A 24,261-nucleotide genomic window follows, 5' to 3' on the forward strand; every position below is an offset into this window, starting at 1 on the left:
GGACACAACGGCTGGGTTAAATGACACGACACCAGGGGTACAGTTCTCAAGACCTCCGGAGGAGGATATAATATGGGTTATGCAGAACGTTTAGATTACACGGCACAGAGGTACAGCACAGAAAGATGGGCACTTAGACACGGTCTTATCTTAGCCCCGACAGACCACAGACAAACGGGACAAGACTGACTCACACAGGGATTGATGGCAAGGAAGGGCAGGCAGTCGATGGCTCAAGGTGCACCTTGGCTCAGGGGCAGAATCGACCCGGTCCGGTCCAGAGCGGCGGGGAGGTATTCAGCGCTTGGAGGTGGCGTCCTTTCTTCTCCAAGCTGAGGCGCATCTCACGTCACCTCCGTCTTCCTGCGCATGTCCAGCGGGGAGTGACACGCCCTCGGCTCGTTAGCTCCGCCCCAGATGGAATCGGTCCGCCGCTTCTTATTGGGTGCGGGGGGTTACCGGGCTCTGCCCTTTACGAGGAGCTGACAGTGAGCCCCTGCGTGGTAACCCCGTCGGAGCACATGTTCAATGGCGGCTAACCAAGCCGGAGTGAGGACGCACACTCCCCGCGCCGTCGCCGCGCCGCCGCCGCTGTTGTTGTTGTTGTTGGTGTTGTTGTTCCATGAGGAAGAGATGCGGGGAGGTATTGGGAGGTCCTAAACTTACTAACGGTGCCATACAATCACATTCTGGTGCAACAAAGAGTCAGAATTAATGGAAACGAGTCCTTAACTGACATAGACTAAGAATAACTAGCAAGATGTCCTATAGTTGTCTACGTGAGATGCGGTGAACCTGGGCACGACATTTAATGGGGGAAAAAGGCGAAGGTCGGGGCTACAGAGTGTTGTTTACAGACAATGGGACTAGGGAATGGGGGATTGGGGATAGTTGGGGAGTATTGGGGAAATAGGGGAATATTTACAAGCGGATATGGATGGAGGCCAAATCCCATATCCGCAACAGTATTATACTGTATTTTGCACTCATCAGCACGGTATTATACTGTATTTTGCACTCATCAGCACGGTATTATACTGTATTTTGCACTCATCAGCATGGTATTATACTGTATTTTGCACTCATCAGCATGGTATTATACTGTATTTTGCACTCATCAGCACGGTATTATACTGTATTTTGCACTCATCAGCATGGTATTATACTGTATTTTGCACTCATCAGCACGGTATTATACTGTATTTTGCACTCATCGGAACGGTATTATACTGTATTTTGCACTCATCAGCACGGTATTATACTGTATTTTGCACTCATCAGCACGGTATTATACTGTATTTTGCACTCATCAGCATGGTATTATACTGTATTTTGCACTCAAAGCATGGTATTATATTGTATTTTGCACTCATCAGCACGGTATTATACTGTATTTTGCACTCATCAGCATGGTATTATAATGAATTTTGCACTAATCGGCTTTATTGCCTCTGCCACTTAAGGTGGATTGAGGTTATGTTTTCACCCCTGTTTGGTGGTTTGTCTGTTTTTTTTTTTTTTGTGAGCAGAAATCTCAAAAAATGTTATGGACTGATTCCGATGAAACTTAGTGGACAGGTTGTGTGACGAGGACGAATTGATTCGATTTTGGTGAAGATCCGAATCCGGATTTGGATACTAGGGGCCAAATTTACGAAAGGCGTTTTGCGTGCATCTTGCTAACACATTCCTAACCCTTAAAACGATGACAAAAACATATTTGTACACGCACAGCTAATTACCCTTCCAAAATAGCAATTTACGACAGACATTTAGTTGTGCGCATCTAAGCAGGCAATTAGCCTGTGAAACCCCGCCCATATCTCCAACATCCAATTGAAATGATGCACTTGCAAAAAAATCGAAGCGCCACAGACAATTATTGTTGGAGGGGATTCAGCACATTGCTCCTCATCGTAGGTTGATCTAGGATGCTAGGTCATCTTGCATTAAAAAGCAAAGGAAATTATTCCTTTGAGAGATCCATCCCTCCTTCCACTTATCCATCCTTCCTTCCACTCATCCATCTTTCCTTCCACTCATCCATCCTTCCTTCCACTTATCCATCCTTCCTTCCACTCATCCATCCTTCCTTCCACTCATCCATCCTTCGTTCCACTCATCCATCCTTCCTTCCTTCCACTCATCCATCCCTCCTTCCACTTATCCATCCTTCCTTCCACTCATCCATCCTTCCTTCCACTCATCCATCCTTCCTTCCACTCATCCATCCTTCCTTCCACTCATCCTACCTTCCACTCATCCATCCTACCTTCCACTCATCCATCCTTCATTCCACTCATCCATCCTACCATCCACTCATCCATCCTTCATTCCACTCATCCATCCTTCATTCCACTCATCCATCCTTCCTTCCACTCATCCTACCTTCCACTCATCCATCCTACCATCCACTCATCCATCCTTCATTCCACTCGTCCATCCTTCATTCCACTCATCCATCCTTCCTTCCACTCATCTAGCCTTCCTGCCACCCATCCATCCTTCCTTCCACTCGTTCATCCTTCCTTTGACTCATCCATCCCAACTTAAATTGCCAGGAAGTATATATATATATATATGAGAGTACAACTGCAGTTTTAACTCTACCTTAATTTCCTGGTCAAAACTGTAATATTATCTGAAACCTTTATCGTATGAGGACATATGTGACCTGTTATCAGTAAACTTTGATGACTTTAGATAACAAATATTATTTTACCAAGAAATTGTAAATTGACAGGATTAACTTTTCACAACTTGAATCGCATACGTGAGCTGAGGATGTGAGGCAGTCAAATCGTGCACATTCTTCCGCAGTTTCCGTTCACAGCCATCTTCCTAGATCACCTGGCTCTTTGCGGCAATAAATGAACACCTTATAATGGCACCACTGATGGCTCTCTCCTTTACAGGTCGCCATGAAAGGGGAAACCTGACAGGCCAAAAACAACTTTGGCATAGGACTATGGTAGCTGAGTTGGACGATATGGGTTGAACATGGTGTGAGAGACAGAATGTAGCTAAGGATAGAGATAAATGGTGAAGGCTTGTGGGAGCCTTATGTCCCATCCGGACGAAGAGGATAAGTAAGTAATGTCTGCTATATTGAAGTCAAATGCCTGAGACAAACCCTGACTGCATCACACGCTTCCTCGCAGTAAACGTGGCCTGACATGATCAGATAAGGGAGCCATTAAACTGGACAATAACGAACAATGCGAGCAAGCTGGTTAGCTTGTTAACTGGTTTTGGAAGTGCATACTAAACAGTGGATTGACTTCAAATAAATCAGATTCTGGAAAAATCGGAAGAAATGAAATTGTCCTTGTGCCAAACATGGCCTTCGACAGTCGGTGTGTGAGCCTATGTCGTCATATAAGCTCTATCCGACCGAACACTCAACACCAGATATGTCAACTTATGTAGTGGGCTACAATGGGGGAACATCGTCCTTCATACTTCACTGAAGTAGTGACAAGATCAGCATCTAAAAAGGTGTGAGACATGGTGATGCAAACTCCTCAATTGTTCACTGCATACCTAGGAGGATTGTTTGACTGGCTAACTATAAATGAATGAATGAATGAATGAATGAATGATCGTTTTAAAGCCATTTTCCCCGCTAGAGCGGGGGTTAGCCTTGCGGGCCCCATGACAATCATGGTTCCCTGTTTGAGGCAATGTTTTATGGCCGGATGCCCTTCCTGACGCCAACCCTTGGTCACGCTCTTACGATGCGCAGGGATACGGTGTACCTATTCTAAACCGGGGTACACACCGGGATCATTCATCCCAACAAGCTGGTACTCAATTTGCCGACCTTGGAAGGATGACGGGCTGAGTCAACCCCCCAGGTGTTAATTCAGCGATCGACCGGGATTCGAACCCAGGATCCTAGGATCCCAAGCCGGCACCCTGACCGCTAAGCCAACACCAGGCTCACTATAAATAAAGGAATAAATGTCAATGGAGGGAAATTAAACCGGCTTATGACAACACAAATGAGTCGATTTCAAACCATACTGAACAACTGAAACGTGAGATGGCACAACTAAATTTGGATTGTCAGAAGATCAGACTTAAAAATGAATATGAGAAGTAGAGTATACATTCAAAGTACACCTCCCCCATTCAAAATAAATAAATAACATATCCTCCAGCACAAGACATCGCCGGTTGCCTTTGGTACCCGGCGATGCCTGCCTTGCAGCACATGGAGACAGCATTTGGAGGGAGCAGTGTACAATAATTGATTGATTAATTGTGTAATTAAAATAAATAAATAATAATCGTAAAATAATTAATTTCTTAATTGGCTAATAGCATACCAAAACCAACAGCGTTTCATCTGAAGCTGTAACTTTTTGAAAATTAATTAAATATTTAATTAATAGGAAAAAATAATTAATTAATGGCTTAATAGATAAATAATTAATCAATTAAATGATTAATCAATACATCAAAAATATCATTTATAGCCAAATCGCTTGGTCACTGTCATGTCCAAATATCAGCTTCCTTGCTCAAAAGATGCCCCCCCCCTCCACCAACCCCATATACCTCGTAAGACCCCAATTTTTCTAATGCCTTGAACAAACCAAACATTGGTACATCATGGCTGAATTTTTTTTAATGTTGTGAACAAACTTTGGTACAGCACGGGTGTGTGGTGAAGGTTGTGATCACGTTTCATCGAAATTGTGTGTGTAGTTTCTGAGAAGAAAGCAAATACCTATTGTGGGGGGCACTTTGACCTCTTGACCCCAAAATTTAATCAGTTAATCTTTACATCATTATACATACATGTACCAAGTTTGAATGAGATAACTTTAGCTGCTCTCAAGTTATAGACCTATTCGGACTTTGACCTTTGAACCTTGCCCCCAAAATCTAATCAGTTAATTTACGTCATTATACAGTCGTGGCCCAAAATATGAGCACCCTTGCACTTTTTTCAAATAATGCACCATTTCTTCCAGAAAATTGTTGAAGTTAAAAAATATTTTGGTATCCACATATGTATTTCTTTGGTTTGCAGTGGAACAAAACAATAAAAGCTGAAAAAATTACTAAATCTTAGCTTATGCCACACAGAAATCCTAAAATGGCCGGGACCATATTATTGGCACCTTTTAGTAGTTGCTAGAAATAATTTGATTTGAAGCAGGTGATTCTCCTTCACTTTGGAATGAAACTCACCTGTGGTGAGTTGCAGGTGCCTGCAATATAAAAATCACTCATTCAACAAGTTTGAATAGAGAAAAGAAGTCATTCTGCTGTTTTGTGTCACTGTGTGTACCACAATGAGCATGGAGAAAAGAAAGAAAACCAGAGAATGTCTGAGGTAGTCAAACACAAGATTGTCGCCAAGCATGGACAATCTCAAGGCTACAAGTCCATCTCCAGAGACCTTGATGTTCGTGTGTCCACCGTACGCAATGCTATCTGGAAGTTTAAGGCCCATGGCACTGCATCCAACCACCCTGGATGTGGCCGCAAGAGAAAACTTGATCGAAGATTGCAGCGAGGGATTGTTCGAATGGTGGAGAAAGCACCTCGATGAACTGCCAAACAGATTCAAGCTGACCTTCAGACCCAAGGTATGACAGTTTCGACTCGCACCATCCGTCTCAAACTCAATGAAAGGTGTTCTATGGTAGGAGATGCAGGAGGACCCCACTGCTGAGAGAGAGACATAAGAAAGCATGACTAGAGATTGCCAAAACATACCTGAACAACCCAAAATCGTTCTGGGAGAATGTCCTGTGGACAGATGAGACCAAATTAGAGCTTTTTGGTGAAGCACATCATCTCTATGTTTACAGAAAACAAAATGAAGCCTTCAAAGAAAAGAACACCTTCCCTACAGTCAAACATGGAGGAGGTTCAGTGATGTTTTGGGGTTGCTGTGCTGCCTCTGGCACTTGGTGCCTTGAATGTGTGCATTGCATCATGAAATCACGAGATTACCAAGGCATTTTGGAGCGCAATGTTCAACCCAGTGTCAGAAAGCTGGGCCTCTGTCGAAGGTCATGGGTCTTGCAGCAGGACAATGACCCCAAATACAGTTAAAAAAACACCCAGGAATGGTTTAACACAAAATGCTGGACTGTTCTGAAGTGACAAGCAAATGAGTCCAGATCGAAATCCCATCGAATACCTGTGGGGAGATCTGAAAACAGCAGTTGGGAGAAGGCACCCTTCAAATCTGGGAGAACTGGAGCAGTTTGCACAAGAGGAGTGGGCCAAACTGCCAGGTGAGAAGTGTAGGAAGCTCATTCATGGCTATAGGAAGTGCTTGACTGCAGTTATTTTGTCCAAAGGCTGTGCTACATATATTAAGTCTAGCGTGTCAATACTTTGGTCAATGCAATTTCTTTTTATTTTCTGATTTAAAAGGATATATTAAGTTCTGAATCAAAAACAAATGTTCTGTAAACTAACAGTGAAATAAAGAATTGTGGAGACCAAATACTTTTGTGAATTTCAACTTATTTTTTAGACGAAATTGTGAATTATTTGATAAAAGTGGAAGGGTGCCAATATTTTTGGCAACGACTGTTCATACCTGTACCAAGTTTGAATTAGATCACTTCAGCCATTCTCAAGTTATAGACATCATACAGACTTTGTCCTCTTGACCCCAAAATCTAATCGGTTCATCTTTACATCATTCTACATAAGTGTACCAAATTTGGTCAGAATCCCATCACTGGTTCACAAGTTATCGCGGTAACAGGATTTTTACCCAACATGACCTCTGACCTTTGGCCTTTGACCTTGTGACCCCTAAATTTAATCAGTTCATCTTTACCTCATCTTTACCTCTTTACCTTTACCTCATACATACCTTCATCAAGTTTGACTAAGATCCCTTCAGGCATTCTCAAGTTATCGCAGTAACGAAAACCTATCACGGACGGATTGACGGATGTACATACAGCCGGACGGACAACCTGTTAACATAATGCCTCCTGCGACTTCATCAACGGAGGCATAAAAACATACTACCATTTCCTTGTGTGTATTGTCACCATACTGTTAATGGCTTACATTCCAATTCTAGTAAGGCAAACTTGCGTTTTATGCGTGTGGTGTTTGCGCATTTTTGGAGTAGTGTGCTTGTCATTTTTACCATTTTTTGGAATTACATGACTTTAGTGAGTAATGTTGTGATTTAAATTTTTGCACTGAACATCATGAAAACGTGTTTGCGATAACACCCGGTTTCTGGCTAGATTGCCTTCCCTCTCCCTCGGTTTCGGGAAACCCTCCATCTTGACGTCGTGCATGTAGTGATGTTTCCCATTTTGTGCGTGAATTGTGCCACTGTAATAAGCGTAACCCTTGCAATCATGACTGGAAAGCGTCCGTGGAGTAGCAAGGTTGTTCGTATGAGCAAAAGACAGAGGAAGGCCATCACTATTGAAGTAAAAATGGATGTTTTAGGACTGTATGAAAGAAGTAGTTGTATAGGTGATATGAGGACCAGGGAGTGATTGCTACATTCAAGCTGTGTATTATCCCCGAAGAGTATTTGCAAACCTGATAATGATTTAATGATTTGCATGACATCATGCAGTGTCTGGAGATGGAATATGAAAGAAGCAGTGTACAATATGGATTAGAGATCACTGCAGAAGTGAAGAGACATACCAGAGCAGCATGGACAGCATTTTGAAATTTTAAAATGTCATGGAGCGTAAGCTGCTCTTTATCTTAACAAGAAATCTTGCAATGTGTGTGATCATAGCAATGACCTATGACAGTGAAATGTGATCTTTGACAAAGTTGATGGAACAGAAACTGATCACCATGGAAAGAGCCTTGGAACGATGCTATCTTGGTATAAGCTAGAGACAAGCAGAGAAGCTCATGGTGAGACAGAAAATTTAAATTTAATTTGATGACTATTCATCAGAATATACAGTTTAAGCTGAAATGGTACTGGGCTGGACAGATATCCAGAAGAACGTACGGACGATAAGGATTGTAAGCTGGCATCCTAGAGATTTGTCCGACAGGACGGTACAGAGGTAGTCCACTTACTGGGATGGTACAGATGTAGTGCACTTACTGTACTTTTGAGATGTCTTGTCTGGGTTCAATTCCCGACATGACTGTTACCTGTTGGATTGGTGCTTCACAGGCAGGGCTTTGCATCATAAAGTCCGCCATCTCTCGGTGGGACATTACGCTGGGTGTTCTGTCTGCTAGCATCAGTGGATGGATGTTAAATATCGCATAGGGGTCTACGCTATGGTGAAGAGTAGGTGAGTTTTATCACACTCACCCTAAACAAATTACAAATTTTTGCTCAACTTATCTCCAATTGCATTTCTTCAGGCCTGGCCAACTGCTTTGTGAAGACTTTGGGCCAAACGAACTCCTCCGCCAATCCCACAAGAAAGCTGGATTAATTGGGGTTGTGTAGTAAGAAATGATATAGGTACCTGGACAAAGCAGAGGAAGTTGGAACAATAGATAGAGATACAAAATTGATAAAGCGTGGTACAATAACCACGTACAATAACCACAATTTTACCACGTGGTACAATCATAATCAAAATTGATACAATAACCCAGAATGGCAGGAGATAGAAAGGAATGTACTCTAAGGAAGGCCTTTCATCCTGCAGTGGATTGAAATAGGCTGGTGTCAAGTAGCTCAATGGGTTACTGCTCTCCCGAATGGACTGGTGCCTCAGCATAATCTGTCCGTCCTGGAATCTGTGAAGTATTAAGCTTTCATCATAATGAGAATGTCCCACTATGAGGCCAAAGCACACGGTCTGACATTTCTTTCACATCACGTGCAGGTCGGTGTTCTCTGTTTTTTTTATTTATTTATTTATTAAAAAAAACACTTATTCTCCGATATTGCTGCCTCTGTTCTCTCAGTCCTCTGACTATCCCCAGCAACTCCAGCATGCATGCATTCTTCCAGTAATCCCCTACTGGATAAACTTTCACAATCCAGGATGAGGACACAACTCGACTCCTTTGTACCTGATTATTCCCATCTATGGAACGAGTTGGCTGTTCTACAGCTGTTCTTTCCCACACTTACCCCAGGGCTTCAAGCAGGCAGTCCCCATCCTGACCACCACCTCATGTTATCCCCATCCTGACCAATGATCTTTATAACCCCAATTTATCCTTCCGAACCCAACCCTCTTGCTTGTTGACTTCAGTGTTTCCTCCCCTTCTCCCGCTACGCCACTGTCAATTTAACATTATTCTTCCATGAGCCCCACTCTTGTAGAAACAAACAAGACTGATAGTCCAACAACGGCATAGCTTGGATCTGTTGAGTGAAGGATCTGCTGTATCCCTGTCATGTGACCAGATCCTCAGCTCTGATTGGTGGATGTTTGTGAGGGACATACATACACTGGACGGAGAGACAAACACTGTTCCAGATGGCATTGCTCTACGGGCTCTGCCATAAAAATATGGCTGCTTGAGCGATGACGTCATTTCGTTTTCTCGACCAATTTATCCCAAGATTACACTCAAGAAATTTCATACTGATCAGATCAAGCGTTCTACTTGTCGATTTATGATGTCATAATGAAGGCACCTATATCCTTTCAAATCAGAAAATAAAAAGAAATTGCATTGACAAAGTTATTGACACCCTAGATGTAATATTTGGTAGCACAGTCTTTGGACAAAATAACTGCAGTCAAGCACTTCCTATAGCCATGAATGAGCTTCCTACACCTCTCTACTGACAGTTTGTCCCACTCTTCTTGTGCAAACTGCTCCAGTTCTTCCAGATTTGAAGGGTACCTTCTCCCAACTGCTGCTTTCAGATATCCTCACAGGTGTTTCATGGGATTTCGATCTGGACTCATTTCTGGCCACTTCAGGACAGTCCAGCGTTTTGTCTTGAACCATTCCTGAGTGCTTTTTGAAGTGTGTTTGGGGTCATTGTCCTGCTGCAAGATCCATGACCTAAAACAGAGACCCAGCTTTCTGACAATGGGGGTTGAACATTGTACTCCAAAATGCCTTGGTAATTTCCTGATTTCATGATGCCATGCACACATTCAAGGCACCCAGTGCCAGAGGCAGCACAGCAACCCCAAAACATCACTGAACCTCCTCCATGTTTTACTGTAGGGAAGGTGTTCTTTTCTTTGAACGCTTCATTTTGTTTTCTGTAAACATAAAGATGATGTGCTTTACAAAAAAGCTTTCATTTGGTCTCGTCTGCCCACAGGACATTCTCCCAGAAGGATTTTGGCTTGTTCAGGTGTGTTGTGGCAAACCCCAGTCAGGCTTTCATATGTGTCTCTCTTAGCAGTGGGGTCCTCCTGGGTCTCCTTTTATTTTATTTTATTTTTATTTTTATTTTTTTTAAATACAAGATCGAGGCTCGTGAAAGAGCTAACATCAATCACAACAACAAAAAAAAGGACATTAAAAAAAAGCATAAAACATATAATAAGGGGAGCTGTAGACTAGATGGGGAGAGAGGGGGAAGCACAAGAGTACTACATTTGAGAGCAGGGACATCGGGAGATCTGTGGGATGGAGATGGCTTGGGGGGAGGAGGCATGGGAAGGGGGGGGGGGGGTGGGAGACTGGGAGAAGTATAAAACACATGGACACTGCAAGGACTTCCAGGAAAGAAGTTGGTATTTCAAAGAAGTGGATCTGGGGTGAATTAGCGGGAGTAGAAAAGATCAAGGTTTTGGATGGGGGAAGATAAGAGATGGTGGTGAACAGCTGTTTTAAAGACCTGGAGGGAGGAGTGGGATTGAAGAGAGTGAGTGAGTTTGTTCCAGAGGCGGGAGTAAAGAGGAATGAAAGAGTGAAGGTGAGCAGAGAGTCTTGATTTTGACAATTTCACCAGAAGAGGGTTGCTGGCAGATCTTGTGCGACCTGCAGGAATATTTGGGGGACAGAGCACAGATAGAGCTGGGGGAGGTCGGCCGGAAAGGAGTCGGTAGAAGACAGAAAGACCACCTACCTGCCTGCGGTGTGTGAGTGAAAGGCCCTCGCAATCAGCTTCATCGCGGGAGATTCCAATGATTCTGAAAGGTTTGGTTTCAACCGTGAATCCGGGCTAGGTGTGAGGCAGGAGCACCAGCCCAGAGGGGAGAGCAGTATTCTATTGAGCTGTGGATGAAAGCCTTGTATCTGGTGAGGAGGTCAGGTGTGCCAAGGAAGGACTTCGCACGATGGAGTATGCCCAGTCGGCGACTAAATTTGGAGGCCAGCTTGGAAATGTGGTTTTCCCAGGAAAGATCATGGCAGATAAATCATGATCATGGCTCTTACCATAGAATCCCCTTTCATTGAGTTGGTGACAGATGGTGAGAGTTGAAATTGTTGTACCTTCTGTCTGAAGGTCAGCTTGAATCTGTTTGGCAGTTGATGAGAGGTGCTTTCTCCACCATTCGAACAATCCTTCGCTGCAACCTTTGATCAAGTTGTCTTTTGCGGCCACATCCAGGGAAGTTGGCTACAGTGCCATGGGCCTTAAACTTCCTGATAACATTGCATATGGTGGATACAGGAACATCAAGGTCTCTGAAGATGGACTTTTGTAGTCTTGAGATTGTCCATGCTTGGCTACAGTCTTGTGTCTGACCTCCTCAGACAATTCTCTAGTTTCTTTCTTTTCTCCATACTCATTGTGGTACACACAGTAACGCAAAACAGCAGAATGACTCCTTTTCTCTATTCAAACTGCTTGATTGAGTGCTTTTTATATTGCAGGCACCTGCAACTCACCACAGGTGAGTTCAATTCCAAAGTAAAGGAGAATCACCTGCTTGAAATCAAATTATTTCGAACAACTTCTAAAAGTTGCCAATAATATTGTCTCAGCCATTTTCGGATTTCTGTGTGGAATAAGCTGATTTAGTGATTTTTTTTTTCAGTTTTGTTTTGTTTTGTTCCACTGCAAACCAAAGAAATACAGATGTGGATCCCAAAATATTTTTTAATTTCGACAATTATCTGGAAGAAATGGTGCATTATTTGAAAAAAAAGTGCAATGGTGCCAAGATTTTTGGCCACGACTACATATACTGGATAGACAGACACACGCTGTAAAAAATATCCACACATATATTGCATGATACTCCATTGTGCATTTTCCAATATTATGGTATCGTATTATGCTGTATAGTGCATTTCACATGAGTGTATATTTACCTCTGCCACCTAAGGTGGACGTAGGTTATGTTTTCATGTCTGTTTGTGAGCAGAATATCTCAAAAAGTTGAGGACAGATTTGGATGAAACTTGGTGGACAGATTGGGTGTGTAACAAGGATGGGTTAACTACTCAGAATTGGTGTATTTATAATATCCCCCTCATGGGGAGCGGCACTATGCTATACATATTTACATGAAGAGCTTCGGGGGCTTCCCCCTAACTTAAACTCCTGGGTGTATTAATTTTTTTTACTGTCTAAAAACTTCCTTTGAACCCCCTGAGTACAACCACCAAATTAAAATTCATTCCTTCTGGTGGTTCAGGAGTACATAGAAGTCAACTAAACAACCATGCAGCCATGCACACACACACTCTCACACTTCTTGAATTACAGTATGATAATGTTACGTATGTAAAACATTTTTTTTTCTCATCCAACCTTAAGACTCTCTGTGCATTTGTTCATTTACAGAGAAAAGCGACAATGTTGGAGACATATGTAACACCCATCTTGATGTCTTATGTGAATCGATACATTAAGAACTTGAAACCGTCCGACCTGCAGCTGTCACTTTGGGGCGGCGACGTTGTGCTCAATCAGCTGGAACTCAAGCTCGAGGTGTTGGAACAGGTATGACGTGCTTCAATTTTCGTTTCACGGCTCTTGACATTTTCTCACAGTTTGAGGATTTAACTTCAATCCACCAGGGACTGAAAGGTGTGGATTTGGAAGTATGCCAATTCTTTGACAAATTAGGTCTTGAAAGTTTTTGACATTGTGGTATTCCCTGCAATTTATACATGTTTAAGATTTAAAGAATTACATGCTTGATGGGGTGAGCTGTGGGCCTCGCTAGGTTGTTGATTTGAAAATAATGGGTTCAGTTTCCAGTGTTTTTATGAGTTATTTTTAAGTCGTTTAATTTGAAATAGTGTTTATGGTGGAAATAGACACAGGTGTATTAAAAACAGGAAGAAGTTTTTGAGATGACAAGTTTTTTGATTGAACAAATCAGAGATGATTGAAAGGGGAATGCTTGTTTTTGGTGTCATAGAGAAGTCGGGTTGTTAGACGAAAGCCTTATTCTGAATATATGAAAACGAGGCTTGGGTTGATTACAATGATAAGTTGCATGTAGAATAATTTTAGCAGAATTGCGACCTTGGTTTCAATCGGTATTGTAATTGATCCCAGGTATTTTGCATGCAAACCTTTGTCAAAGTGCAATCGTACATAAATCGGCGAAAATAGTACACACGGAACCCGTTAATATGCGATCCATTAATATGCGATTTCGGATAGCACACGGTCGACCCTTGGTACCCAAAAATTTTGATAAATTAGTCGGGAAAAAATCAAAAAATGACAAGAATCGAGCATGTAGTACATTGTACACGGCCACCATCTTGATTTTTTAAAAAATCACGTGCCTAAAGGTTCGCTCGCATAACACCAACATAACGATCATAACACCTCTGGTTTACTTAACATTTCACAAGTTATTATTAATATGATATTGACACGAGTGTTTATCTACGTAAGCTGATTTAACCTTTCATCTCCACTGGCCGGGCCCGGGAACTGCAAAGTGTCAAGACGCATTGACACCTGTCTCTCTCCCCGACTCATCTCAGTCAGTGCTTCCCATATAAATATGGCATCCTTTTCAACTCAAATCATATCACCTTCAGTTTCTACGACGTTTACATCATTTACAATTTACATCACTTGAAAACGTTTTTTTCGAGCAATCAAATTCAATCGGCCCAATCGGAATCGGAATCCAATGCTGAAGTGTTCAAGGGTCTACACTCTACAGGATGCCATTGACTGGTTTGACAATCATGGTGGTCATCTTGAAGCACTGCAGGCAGCTAGTCTTCTGAGGAAGTCTAAGGACATAGCTGAGAGCTCCAAGAAGCAAAAGTGAATGGATGACTTCTTGATGAATTAAATCATCACCAGCACACCCAAAGTCACACTATTGTATAAATATGTATAAACATTGTATAAACACCATCACCAGTGATGACTCCATCGACGTTTCGTATCCACGTCTGCAGAAAGAAAACGCGTTTTCCCCACAAACCCATGCAAATGGATTTTGAATTTTGAACAATATTTCTTGATTTGTATGTTTTTTGTATATTGTTTTGTACTAGGGCATGCCCGTACTATATATATATCTAAAATTATATCCCCCCCCTCTATTTACATGAAATGGTTTGGTCCAAAGCGAACGGCCTGCGAGTACGGTGACAATCCCCCCCCTCTATTTACATGAAATGGTTTGGTCCAAAGCGAACGGCTTGCGAGTACGGTGACAATCCCCCCCCTCTATTTACATGAAATGGTTTGGTCCAAAGCGAACGGCTTGCGAGTACGGTGACAATCCCCCCCCTCTATTTACATGCAATGGTTTGGTCCAGAGCGAACGGCTTGCGGAGTTTGGTAAAGAAATCGCCATAGCTCGGTAACTACTTGTCCGATTAATATGAAACCTTGAAAAGGCACATCCTCGGGTCCCCAGCAATATACCTGGCAAGTTTCAAGTATATCGGACCCGTGGTTGTCGAGAAACAGCGGTCACAGACAAACACACAGACACACACACAGACACACAGAGATTACTGGAATTATAGATAGACTAGGGCATGCCCGTACTATATATATAGGACGTGCCCGTAAGTGCGTGATGTTACCGTACAATGAATGTATCGTCCCGACGCCGCAGCTCGGATGGCGCTGCAGTTAATCGGGCCCCCAAATTCCTCATCGACGATAACTAAACAATATATTATATGAATCGCACCGTACATACCTCCTTCTAGATCTTGTTCTTGTCTTGATATACTCACTCAGGCTCACTCTATCACGACTGAGTCCTCCCAGCTCCTCCAAATGGCGCCCGCTAGCCGCTACGTAAGTCCGGAAGTGACGTCCTCATTTGACTGTCCGGAAGGTCGCAAATCGCAGTTACGATGAATCGCAAATTAGTTTTAATTAGTTTTAAAACATAGTTTAACGGCAACATAGTTTGCCGACGGGAAATAAATGAATACGCTCTCAAATGTGCCATCCGAGGCAGAGTCTGTTCGCCACGTTCGGCACACGTGATAGCTCGCTGCTCTCTGATTGGTTGAATCGTTTTTTGGACATAGCTCGGTAACTACTTCTGCGATTAATTTAAAACCTTGAAAAGGCACATCCTCGGGTCCCCAGCAATATACCTGGCAAGTTTCAAGTATATCGGACCGGTAGTTGTCGAGAAACAGCGGTCACAGACAAACATACAAACAAACATACACACAGAGATTAGTGGAATTATAGATAGATAATAAAAATTGTATAAGTATTATTACATATGTGTTGTTTTATTACGAAAAAGTATCTTTAAAAAAATTGACCTAGTTTCACTCGTCGTCACCCGAAACAATCCAAGATGGCGGCCACCACGCTCGCGCTGGAAGATAGGTAATACATGGTCTCACTTAGCACACGGTCGATTTTCCTGGCTCCCATGGATTGCATATTAACGGGTTCCGAGTGTATGTTGAAAAATTATTGTAAAAAGTGTAAATTATTGTACATTTGTATTGTAGTATAGTATATGATGAACACCACGGTTTGATAAAGACTGCAGGTGTCATAAAGCAAGAGTTGACCTTCTCACCTGAGACAGAGGTTGCTATCAAGGTTTCACAGTTTTGAAATAGCCATCTGTATTTTATATCAAGGGAGGTGCAAAGTGCCCCTCCCTTTATATGGGATTGTTTCTCTGTATGCAGCTTTAACATGGGGACTGAAAATTCGTTTTCTCGGCTTCTACTGGACGAAATCGGCTGCACATTTCAGAAGTAAATGTTTTGTACTTCGAGGTAACATGTTCCAAATTTCAGCAATGTCCGTTTCCACATTCTTGAGTTTTATTAAGAAAACCCTCAAACTCACGTTGGTGTCTGTCCGTCCGTCCGCCAACATTTACTAGCAGACAACCCAATTCCACTGGGCTGTGGTGAGGGAATTAGTTTCCAATAGATTGTTGAATATTTAGGGAGCTTTCCAGGAATATCCTTTGACAGTGTAATGGCAGAGACCTGTAGAAATTCAGTGTAATGTAAAATGTGACTTCAAGCCCTCGACCTGCCCCCTCTCAGCCACAAGTCTCTCACCCCGAGATTTCAAGCCCCCTCCCTATCCCCAAGTCCTCAAATCCCCTCTCCCAGATCTCTGGCTCTCTGTCCCCTCCATCCCAATTCTCCATACTCTCTTCCTCCTTTCTTCTTCAAGTCCTCATCCACCTCCCCAATCCCAAGTTCAAAAGCTCCCTCCCCACCCCAAGTCTTCAAACCCCCTTTTCCAGCTCTCTGTCCCCTCTCTACCCCTCCCCCCCCACCTCTACTCTCTTTCCTCGACTCCTCTTGTTTCTTGAAGTCCCGAACCCCATCTCCCAACAACAAGTTCTCAACCACCACCAAAGCCTCAACCCCACATTTCCAATACCATTCCTTCTCTGCCCCACACACTTCAACTCTCTGTCCTCCACTCCCCTTTTCTAATGTAAAATGTGACTTGGTCCTCAACCCTCGTCCTAACAGAATTTGTAAGGGAATTCAAATTTGTTATTTTATTTTATTTTATTTTATGCCTCCGCCGATAAAGACAAAGTCGGCGGAGGCATTATGTTTTCGGGTTGTACGTCCGTACGTCCGTACAGGCTAAACCTCGTTTTTCTCAGCAACCATATGTTCGATTAAGACGAAACGTTCAGGGTAGGAGTGATACCCATGCAGGATGTTTTTATGATAATTGTGACGTCGTAGGTCACGTGGTATGGCAGCCATCTTGGATTAAAAGCAAATAATAAAAAAAGAATTTCTCAGAAACCGCTGAATGGAAAAATTTGAAACTTGGCACATTGTCAAGTACTCCCAATGGGGAACAAAAGCATGATAATGATGACATCATCGGTGAAGTGGTATACCAGCCAAAAATGTTTTAATCGAATTCCTTATCCTAAAAATCTGAAATTGCATGCACATGATCTATGACCCATTTGTATTGAAATATTAAATTTATGACATATGTCACATGGTTTGGCAGCCATATTGGATTGAAGGAAAATATTAAATAATTATATCTCTGAAACCGCTCACCCTATCGATGCGAAATTTTACAAATATGACCGAGAGAGCCAGAGGCGTGTCGAGGCAAAAACCAGCTCTGCCGCGTGCAACGAACGAGATACGTGTGCCTGCCGCCGCCTTGCTCGCTTCCAGCCCGGAGCGGACCTGCTTGCTGTGCCGCCCTGCCAAACCTTCCAGCCCTGTGGTCCCACCTTCCTCTCCCTCCAGCCAATCCAATCTGCAATTCCCTATTCATGTGAGTGAGTTCGTTCTGTCTGTATTGTCCTGGGTATAAGTTAAGCCTGTATAGATAAGCTAGAAATTGCTCTGTGTCCTTCTGCTCCCTCCATTTTCTGTATATTACTTTGATTGCTTTTCTTCCTTTAGTCTTGTGTAAATAATAATAAATCCTGTTATTTCCTACCTTCGTCTTCTTCTTCATGCTCGTCCGATCGTCTTTGTGATTTCCCCATTGAGCACCTGTGGCACGATTTGGCCAACGCTCAGGATCGGGTTTAGTCTTTGTTAATGGCTCGAACGTCGTGTTGCTGAACCGCTCGGCAACGAGAACATCTAAAACCGGGGTTCGAGCGGTACTTGTCTCCCTGTTCTGCGGAGGGCCGGATAAAGGTATTCGGCATAAACCCTGGACCCATAACCCTGATCCGTTCCATCCCGTGGGAGAGCGTTACAAGTACCAGGAGCGGAGACGGTCAGCTTAACAAGACAAGGGGCTAACCACCTCTTGCTAAGGGGGAGAGCCGTACTCCGTATCCGTAACAATTGTAAATATCGTAACAATTATAACAAATAACAGCACTGTTGCATATAGTTTGAAAATGATGATGTCATAGGTCACGTGGTTTCGCAGCCATCTTGGTTAGAAAAACGAAACTATCCGATCAACACGAAACTTCACAAACGTGATGCCCTACCCATACATATGCAGAGTGATGGCATCTACCCATTGTGGGACTATGCGGAGGCATATTGGCGACACAGTCACATTGTTCTAGTTTGCTATGATTTTCCTTTGACTGCGTAATAGTCACGAACTGTTAAGACTGATAAGTTTTCTCAGTAAAGTAAATCGATCGAGAGGTAATTACAGGTTGACAGAATTAACTGACTAGTTTGTGTAATACTATTTCTTTACTTCTGGTAGATGACCAAACGAACGCCTCTGAGCATATGCACCACATGCGCAACAAAAGTTGAATGCAACTTGAGATTGCATGAATAACAATATTTGTAAACCTCCACATGCACTGTCTGGAACCAAGAGCTCTTAAATGAGGTATCATTCAGCATTCTACTTGCTGTGGTTACGACGTTTCACCCTATCGGACCCGCTGTCGACTTTAGTCGCCACGGCCATACTCAACCTTCTGGCCCATTTTCGACGAAAGTCGCCCAAACCAAAGGCCTTCTATAGAAGCCTCGCTTTAGCCTCGCTCGCTTTAGTGGAACGGGTCCAACAACAACAACATGCATTTTAAGGCCATTTTCCCTGCTAGAAAGTACCAGTTCATTGAGTTCATTAAGGCCATTGAGTACCAGTTCACTGGTAATTCCCTGCTTGTCGTTAAAGGCGGCAAAAAGGGTTGGTGTCAGGAAGGGCATCCGGCCGTAAAACATTGCTTCAAAAAGGGGACCGAAAAACAACAAGAACCACAGTTCCCGAAAAGGCCAACCCCCGCTTGCGGGGAAAAATGGCCTCTAAAGGTGTGTTTTTTTTTTTTTTTTTTTTTCCCTGCGAGAGCGGGGCTTTAGCCTGTTTGGTGGAAGTGGAACGGGTCCGATAGGGTTAACATGATGAGACGCAATAAGGCAAATTTCATTTATGTATAGAATAGAGGATGGATGTGTGTGTGTGTGTGTGTGTGTGTGTGTGTGTGTGTGTGTGTGTGTGTGTGTGTGTGTGTGTGTGTGTGTGTGTGTGTGTGTGTGTGTGTGTGTGTGGGTGTGTGTGTGGGTGTGTGGTGAGAGGTGAGAGGTGAGAGGTGAGATTGAAGAGACTGAGAAATTCAGTTCCACAGGCTGAAAAAAGAGGAACCGTAGGATCTGTTGAATTGCACCAGAGGAACTTTAACATATTTGTCAAGCAGATAAAGCTACGGGTATATGTCCCTTATAGAGGACAATGTATATTGCCATTGATGTCGATGTCTTACCCGTAAAAAGGTTAGAAAAGTGGGGATGCCAATTTATCGTCGGGCCTGAAATAAAAACTAGTTATTGTTGTAAATAATCTTCAAATTCCTTTGGGAATGAGTCATTTTGTTGGTTGAACCTTGAAGGTTATTTTTTCAACAAATGTATTTGTGATATCTCTCATTTCATCTCACAATAACCCAAATTTCAATTTGGCACAAAGCATGTCTGTATACCACTCTCATTAAGAAAAAAAACAATAATTTGAAAACAATTACCTGTGGCTCATGGAGGAACTTGCACATTTATTGTATGTGCGACAATAATATATCCTCCACGGCTCCACAAGGCCTTTGAGGTTACAACCCGGCTCAGCATTGACTTAGAGTAACGTAGATGTTGCCTTTTCCACGTCCTGACAAGCCACATGCATTAACTTCTGTTTGTTGCATTCAATGCTGTAATTTTCGTTGTTGCAGGAACTGAAGCTGCCTTTCACCTTCCTGAGAGGGCACATTCACGAGCTCCGAATACACGTCCCTTGGACCAAACTGGGTTCCGAACCAGTTGTGGTGACCATCAACACCATTGAGTGCATCCTGAAACTTAAAGATTCGACTCAGGTGAAAATTAGCTCTCTTTAAAAAATTCCTCATGCCATTGCAAATATTGGTAATATAATGTAACTGCACAATTTTTGTAGTAAAATCTCAAAACGCTTTTGAAAAGAAAATGTACTTTTGAAAAGAAAAATGAGATTTGAAGAGCAGTTTTAAAACTATAATTGAAGCAGTGTGAATTTCAAATGGCAGCGAGTTCCACAAGTGAAGGCCCCATCACAATAGTCTTCATCCTATAGCGTGTGGAACTACCAGGAGATTCCGTTTGTTCGACCGTCACTTCTTCCAAGGGTTTAAGGCATGATTAAGTCAGATAATGTAGGCAGGAACTAATTATTTGTTCTTGGCTTTGCAGGGACCAAGAGGGTATTTGAACTAACACTATGGAATTTCCTAAAATATCATTATTTTGTACAATGTCCAGTCTTTTCTATCTCCTGTATGCTGTCTCAATGTTGTCATTTATAGGTGTATGCTGTGGAATTTAGGGGCCTGCCAGTTTGCAGACTGACTAAAAATTGCATCATATGCTGATATAAACATACAGCCACTTCCTATTATCCTCATTAAATTAGAATAGATATCAGCTCGGTATAGCTGGAGTTCAGAAAGGTCTGTATTTCCTTCAAAGTAATGACATGTTCTTATATAGCATTGTCAAAGGGAGAAGTCTATGTTTTCACCATTTTTCAATGAGTTGGCATCATAAAGAACCTCCAGCCAAGAATAAAGTCTGAGACAGAAATTCTCAGGCTGACTGTGTTGTTCTCTACCAGGTATTGTAACCATGGATTTTATGTTCAAGCATCTAATCATTAACTCACAGTGCTGCATCGTAGCACTCCGACACCTGATGACACACATTGCCAAAACAAACTCGAGCAATGCCTGTCCTAACATTGAGCCTGATTATATCAAAGGCCATCTTGTGGATTGTACTTTCTAACCCACACTACATCACAAATTTGATGGTAACTCCACATCTCCTTATTTTGTTCCTCTAAAACATACAGCCTTTATGCACAACATTTTGAAGTCAACTTTGTCATACAGGATGTTTTACTCAAATGATGATGAAGCGCGATGCTGCGCGCGCTAATGCTTACGCAAGGAGCAAGCGGACAACGCGGTTCATAAAAGAGTCTTTATTGAAAGTACTCAAACTGCAGCACTGAGCTGCTCCGGGCTGCGCGCCCCGTGTATATCTTGAGGCCACGCCTCTCTCTCGGGCGTGGCCGCCGCCCACTTGGTGCGCGGAATGATGTCACCACGCCAGTGGGCTTTCGTGTCCGCCACACGCGCCCCCCCAGAATTCCCGTGCACCTGGAGGGCCAGTTTGCGGGGGGCAAACGGATGACCCGGCCGAAGCGCCCTTGGCGATCGGCGGCGTCCGGGGTGCAGGGATGCCAGGTGGGATGCCTCTGGCTGCCCCTGGGATGGGTGCAGGACCGGGGGGCGGCGTGGCGGCGGGGCTGGGTGGTGCCGGGGGTCCGCCCCCAGGGGGGCGGCCCCGACGCGGGGGTCGGGCCACTGGCGGTGGATGGTCCACGTCGAGGTGGGCCGGCTTGAGGCGGTCTACAGAAACGCGGTCAGGAGTACCGCCGATGTCCAGGGTGAAGTGCTTCGCCCCGGTCTCCAGCACGCGGAAAGGCCCGTCGTACGGGGGCCGCAGTGGTGTCCGGTGGGCATCGTGGCGGACGAAGACGTACTCCGCCGTGCGAAGCTCCGGGGCGACGTGCGTCGGTGGGTGCCCGTGGCATGCCGTTGGCACCGGGGCGAACCTCTGAGCGGTCTCTTGCAGAGCGGAGCGCTGCTGTGCCGCGGACCATGGTGCCGTGGAGTCGGGGAGGAACTCGCCCGGCACCCGCAGCGGTTGCCCGAAGACCAACTCCGCCGCGGATGCGCGCAGGTCCTCCTTGGGCGCCGTCCGGAGGCCCAGCAGGACCCAGGGGAGCCTGTCGACCCAGCCGCCGTCGCGGAGGGTGGCCCAGAGCGCGGCCTTCAATGAGCGGTGAAATCGCTCACACAGGCCGTTAGCCTGGGGGTGGTAGGCCGTGGTTCAGTGCAGCCGGACCCCGAGCCCCTGCGCGACCGCCCCCCAGAGCTCCGAGGTGAACTGGGGGCCGCGGTCGGACGAGATGTCTGAGGGGGTGCCGAACCGGGCGACCCAGGTGGCGATGAAAGCCTGCGCAACGTCCGCCGCCGTCGTCGACGCCAAGGGCACGGCCTCCGGCCACCGGGTGGTGCGGTCCACCATGGTGAGGACGTGGGTGAAACCCCGCGAGGGAGGCAGAGGTTCCACCAGGTCCACGTGGACGTGGTCAAACCGGCGTTCCGGCACCGTGAACGGGGCCAACGGGGCCTGGGTGTGCCGGTGCACCTTGGCGCGCTGGCACGCGAGGCACATCCTGGCCCAGCCGCGGACGGCCTTCCGGAGGCCATGCCAGACGAACTTGTCGGCGATCAACCTTTGGGAGGCCCTCGCGCCCGGGTGGGACAGGCCGTGGATGGCGTCAAACACCTGGCGCTGCCAGCCCGCGGGCACGATGGGGCGAGGCCGCCCGAGGGAGACGTCGCACAAGAGGGCCGCGCCCGCGCCGTCGAACGGTACCTCGGTGACGCGGAGGCCCGTGACGGCGGTCCGCAAGGCCTGGACGTCGGGGTCAGCGGCCTGGTCCGCTGCCATCCGGGCATAGTCGATGCCGAGGTGGACTGCGTGGGCGACGGCCCGGGAAAGGCAATCCACCAACGGGTTGTCCTTCCCCGCGACGTGCCGGATGTCCGTCGTGTACTCGGACACGGCCGAGAGGTGACGCTGCTGCCGGGCCGACCACGGCTCGGTGACCTTGCCCATCGCGAAGATCAGCGGCTTGTGGTCGACGAAGGCCGTGAACGCACGGCCCTCGAGCAGATGGCGGAAGTGCCTGACCGCCAAGTGAAGCCCGAGCAACTCGCGGTCGAAGGTACTGTAACGGCGTTCGGGCGGGCGAAGCTGCCCGCTAAAGAACGCCAGCGGTTGCCAAGCTCCACACACCCATTGCTTGTGCACCGCGCCCACCGAGTAGTCCGAGGCGTCGGTGGTGAGGGCGATCGGTGCATCGGGCGCCGGGTGCGCGAGCATGGTGGCATTAGCCAAGGCGAGCTTCGTGCCCGTGAACGCCGTGTCCATCTGCTCGGTCCAGGTAACGTCGCCTTTGCCCGGCTTACCTCGGAGAGCTTCGTGCAGGGGGCGCAGGAGCTGGGCGATACGGGGCAGGAACCGATGGTAAAAGTTCACCATGCCCAGGAACTCCTGCGGCCCTCTGATCGTGCGGGGGCGCGGAAACCCCTTCACGGCCTCCACCTTGGCCGGCAGGGGGACGGCTCCGTGCCTGGTGACACGGTGCCCCAGAAAATCGATTACGGCGACGCCGAACCGGCACTTTGCGGGGTTCACAATCAGGCCATGCTGGCCCAGGCGTTCGAAGAGCGTGCGGAGGTGGCGTAGGTGCTCTTCGCGGGACGCGCTGGCGACGAGGATATCGTCCAGGTAGACGTAGACAAAATCCAAGTCGCGCAGGACGCTGTCCATCAGTCGCTGGAATGCCTGAGCCGCATTCTTCAGACCGAAGGGCATCCGCAGGAACTCGAAGAGTCCGAATGGCATGATGACCGCCGTCTTCGGGACGTCCTCCGGCCTGACGGGGACCTGATGGTAGCCGCGTATGAGGTCCACCTTCGAGAAGAAGGACATGCCCGCCAAACGGGCGGAAAAGTTCTGAATGTGGGGGAAGGGGGAGCGGTCGGGAGTGGTGGCGTCATTGAGATGGCGATAGTCCCTGCATGGTCGCCATCCCCCGCCGGGCTTCGGCACGATGTGCAGCGGCGACGCCCAAGCACTCTCCGAGCGCCGAACGATGCCGAGTCGCTCCAGGGTAGCGAACGCCGCTTTTGTCACCGCCAGCTTCGTCGGCTCGAGGCGGCGTCCCCGGGCGTAGACCGGTGGCCCGACGGTGGGGATGTGATGGGCCACCCCGTGCTTGACGGCCCCCGCCGAGAAGGTGGGCCGCGTGAGGGCGGGGAAGCCGGCGAGGAGGCGGGTGAATTCGTCCGCTGCCGGAAGCGTACAGATCAACGTGGCCGGAACCGAACCGTTCGGCAAGCCGCCTGGCAAGCCGCTCGGCGAGCCGCTCGTTGAGCT

General features: G+C 45.9%; 1 protein-coding gene across 1 annotated transcript in view; it reads left to right on the forward strand.

The window, feature by feature from the left end:
* Positions 1 to 24,261, forward strand: part of VPS13B (vacuolar protein sorting 13 homolog B) — a gene marked incomplete in the record, with an annotated part of 603,006 nt that overhangs the window by 13,926 nt on the left and 564,819 nt on the right. The window contains 2 exon segments of the mRNA XM_078786778.1: positions 12,653 to 12,811; positions 19,941 to 20,084. Coding sequence (XP_078642904.1) covers positions 12,665 to 12,811; positions 19,941 to 20,084 — 291 coding nt within the window.

Source organism: Myxine glutinosa, chromosome 11, assembly GCF_964187855.1.
Source record: "Myxine glutinosa chromosome 11, kmMyxGlut1.1, whole genome shotgun sequence".
Classification (NCBI taxonomy): domain Eukaryota; kingdom Metazoa; phylum Chordata; class Myxini; order Myxiniformes; family Myxinidae; genus Myxine; species Myxine glutinosa.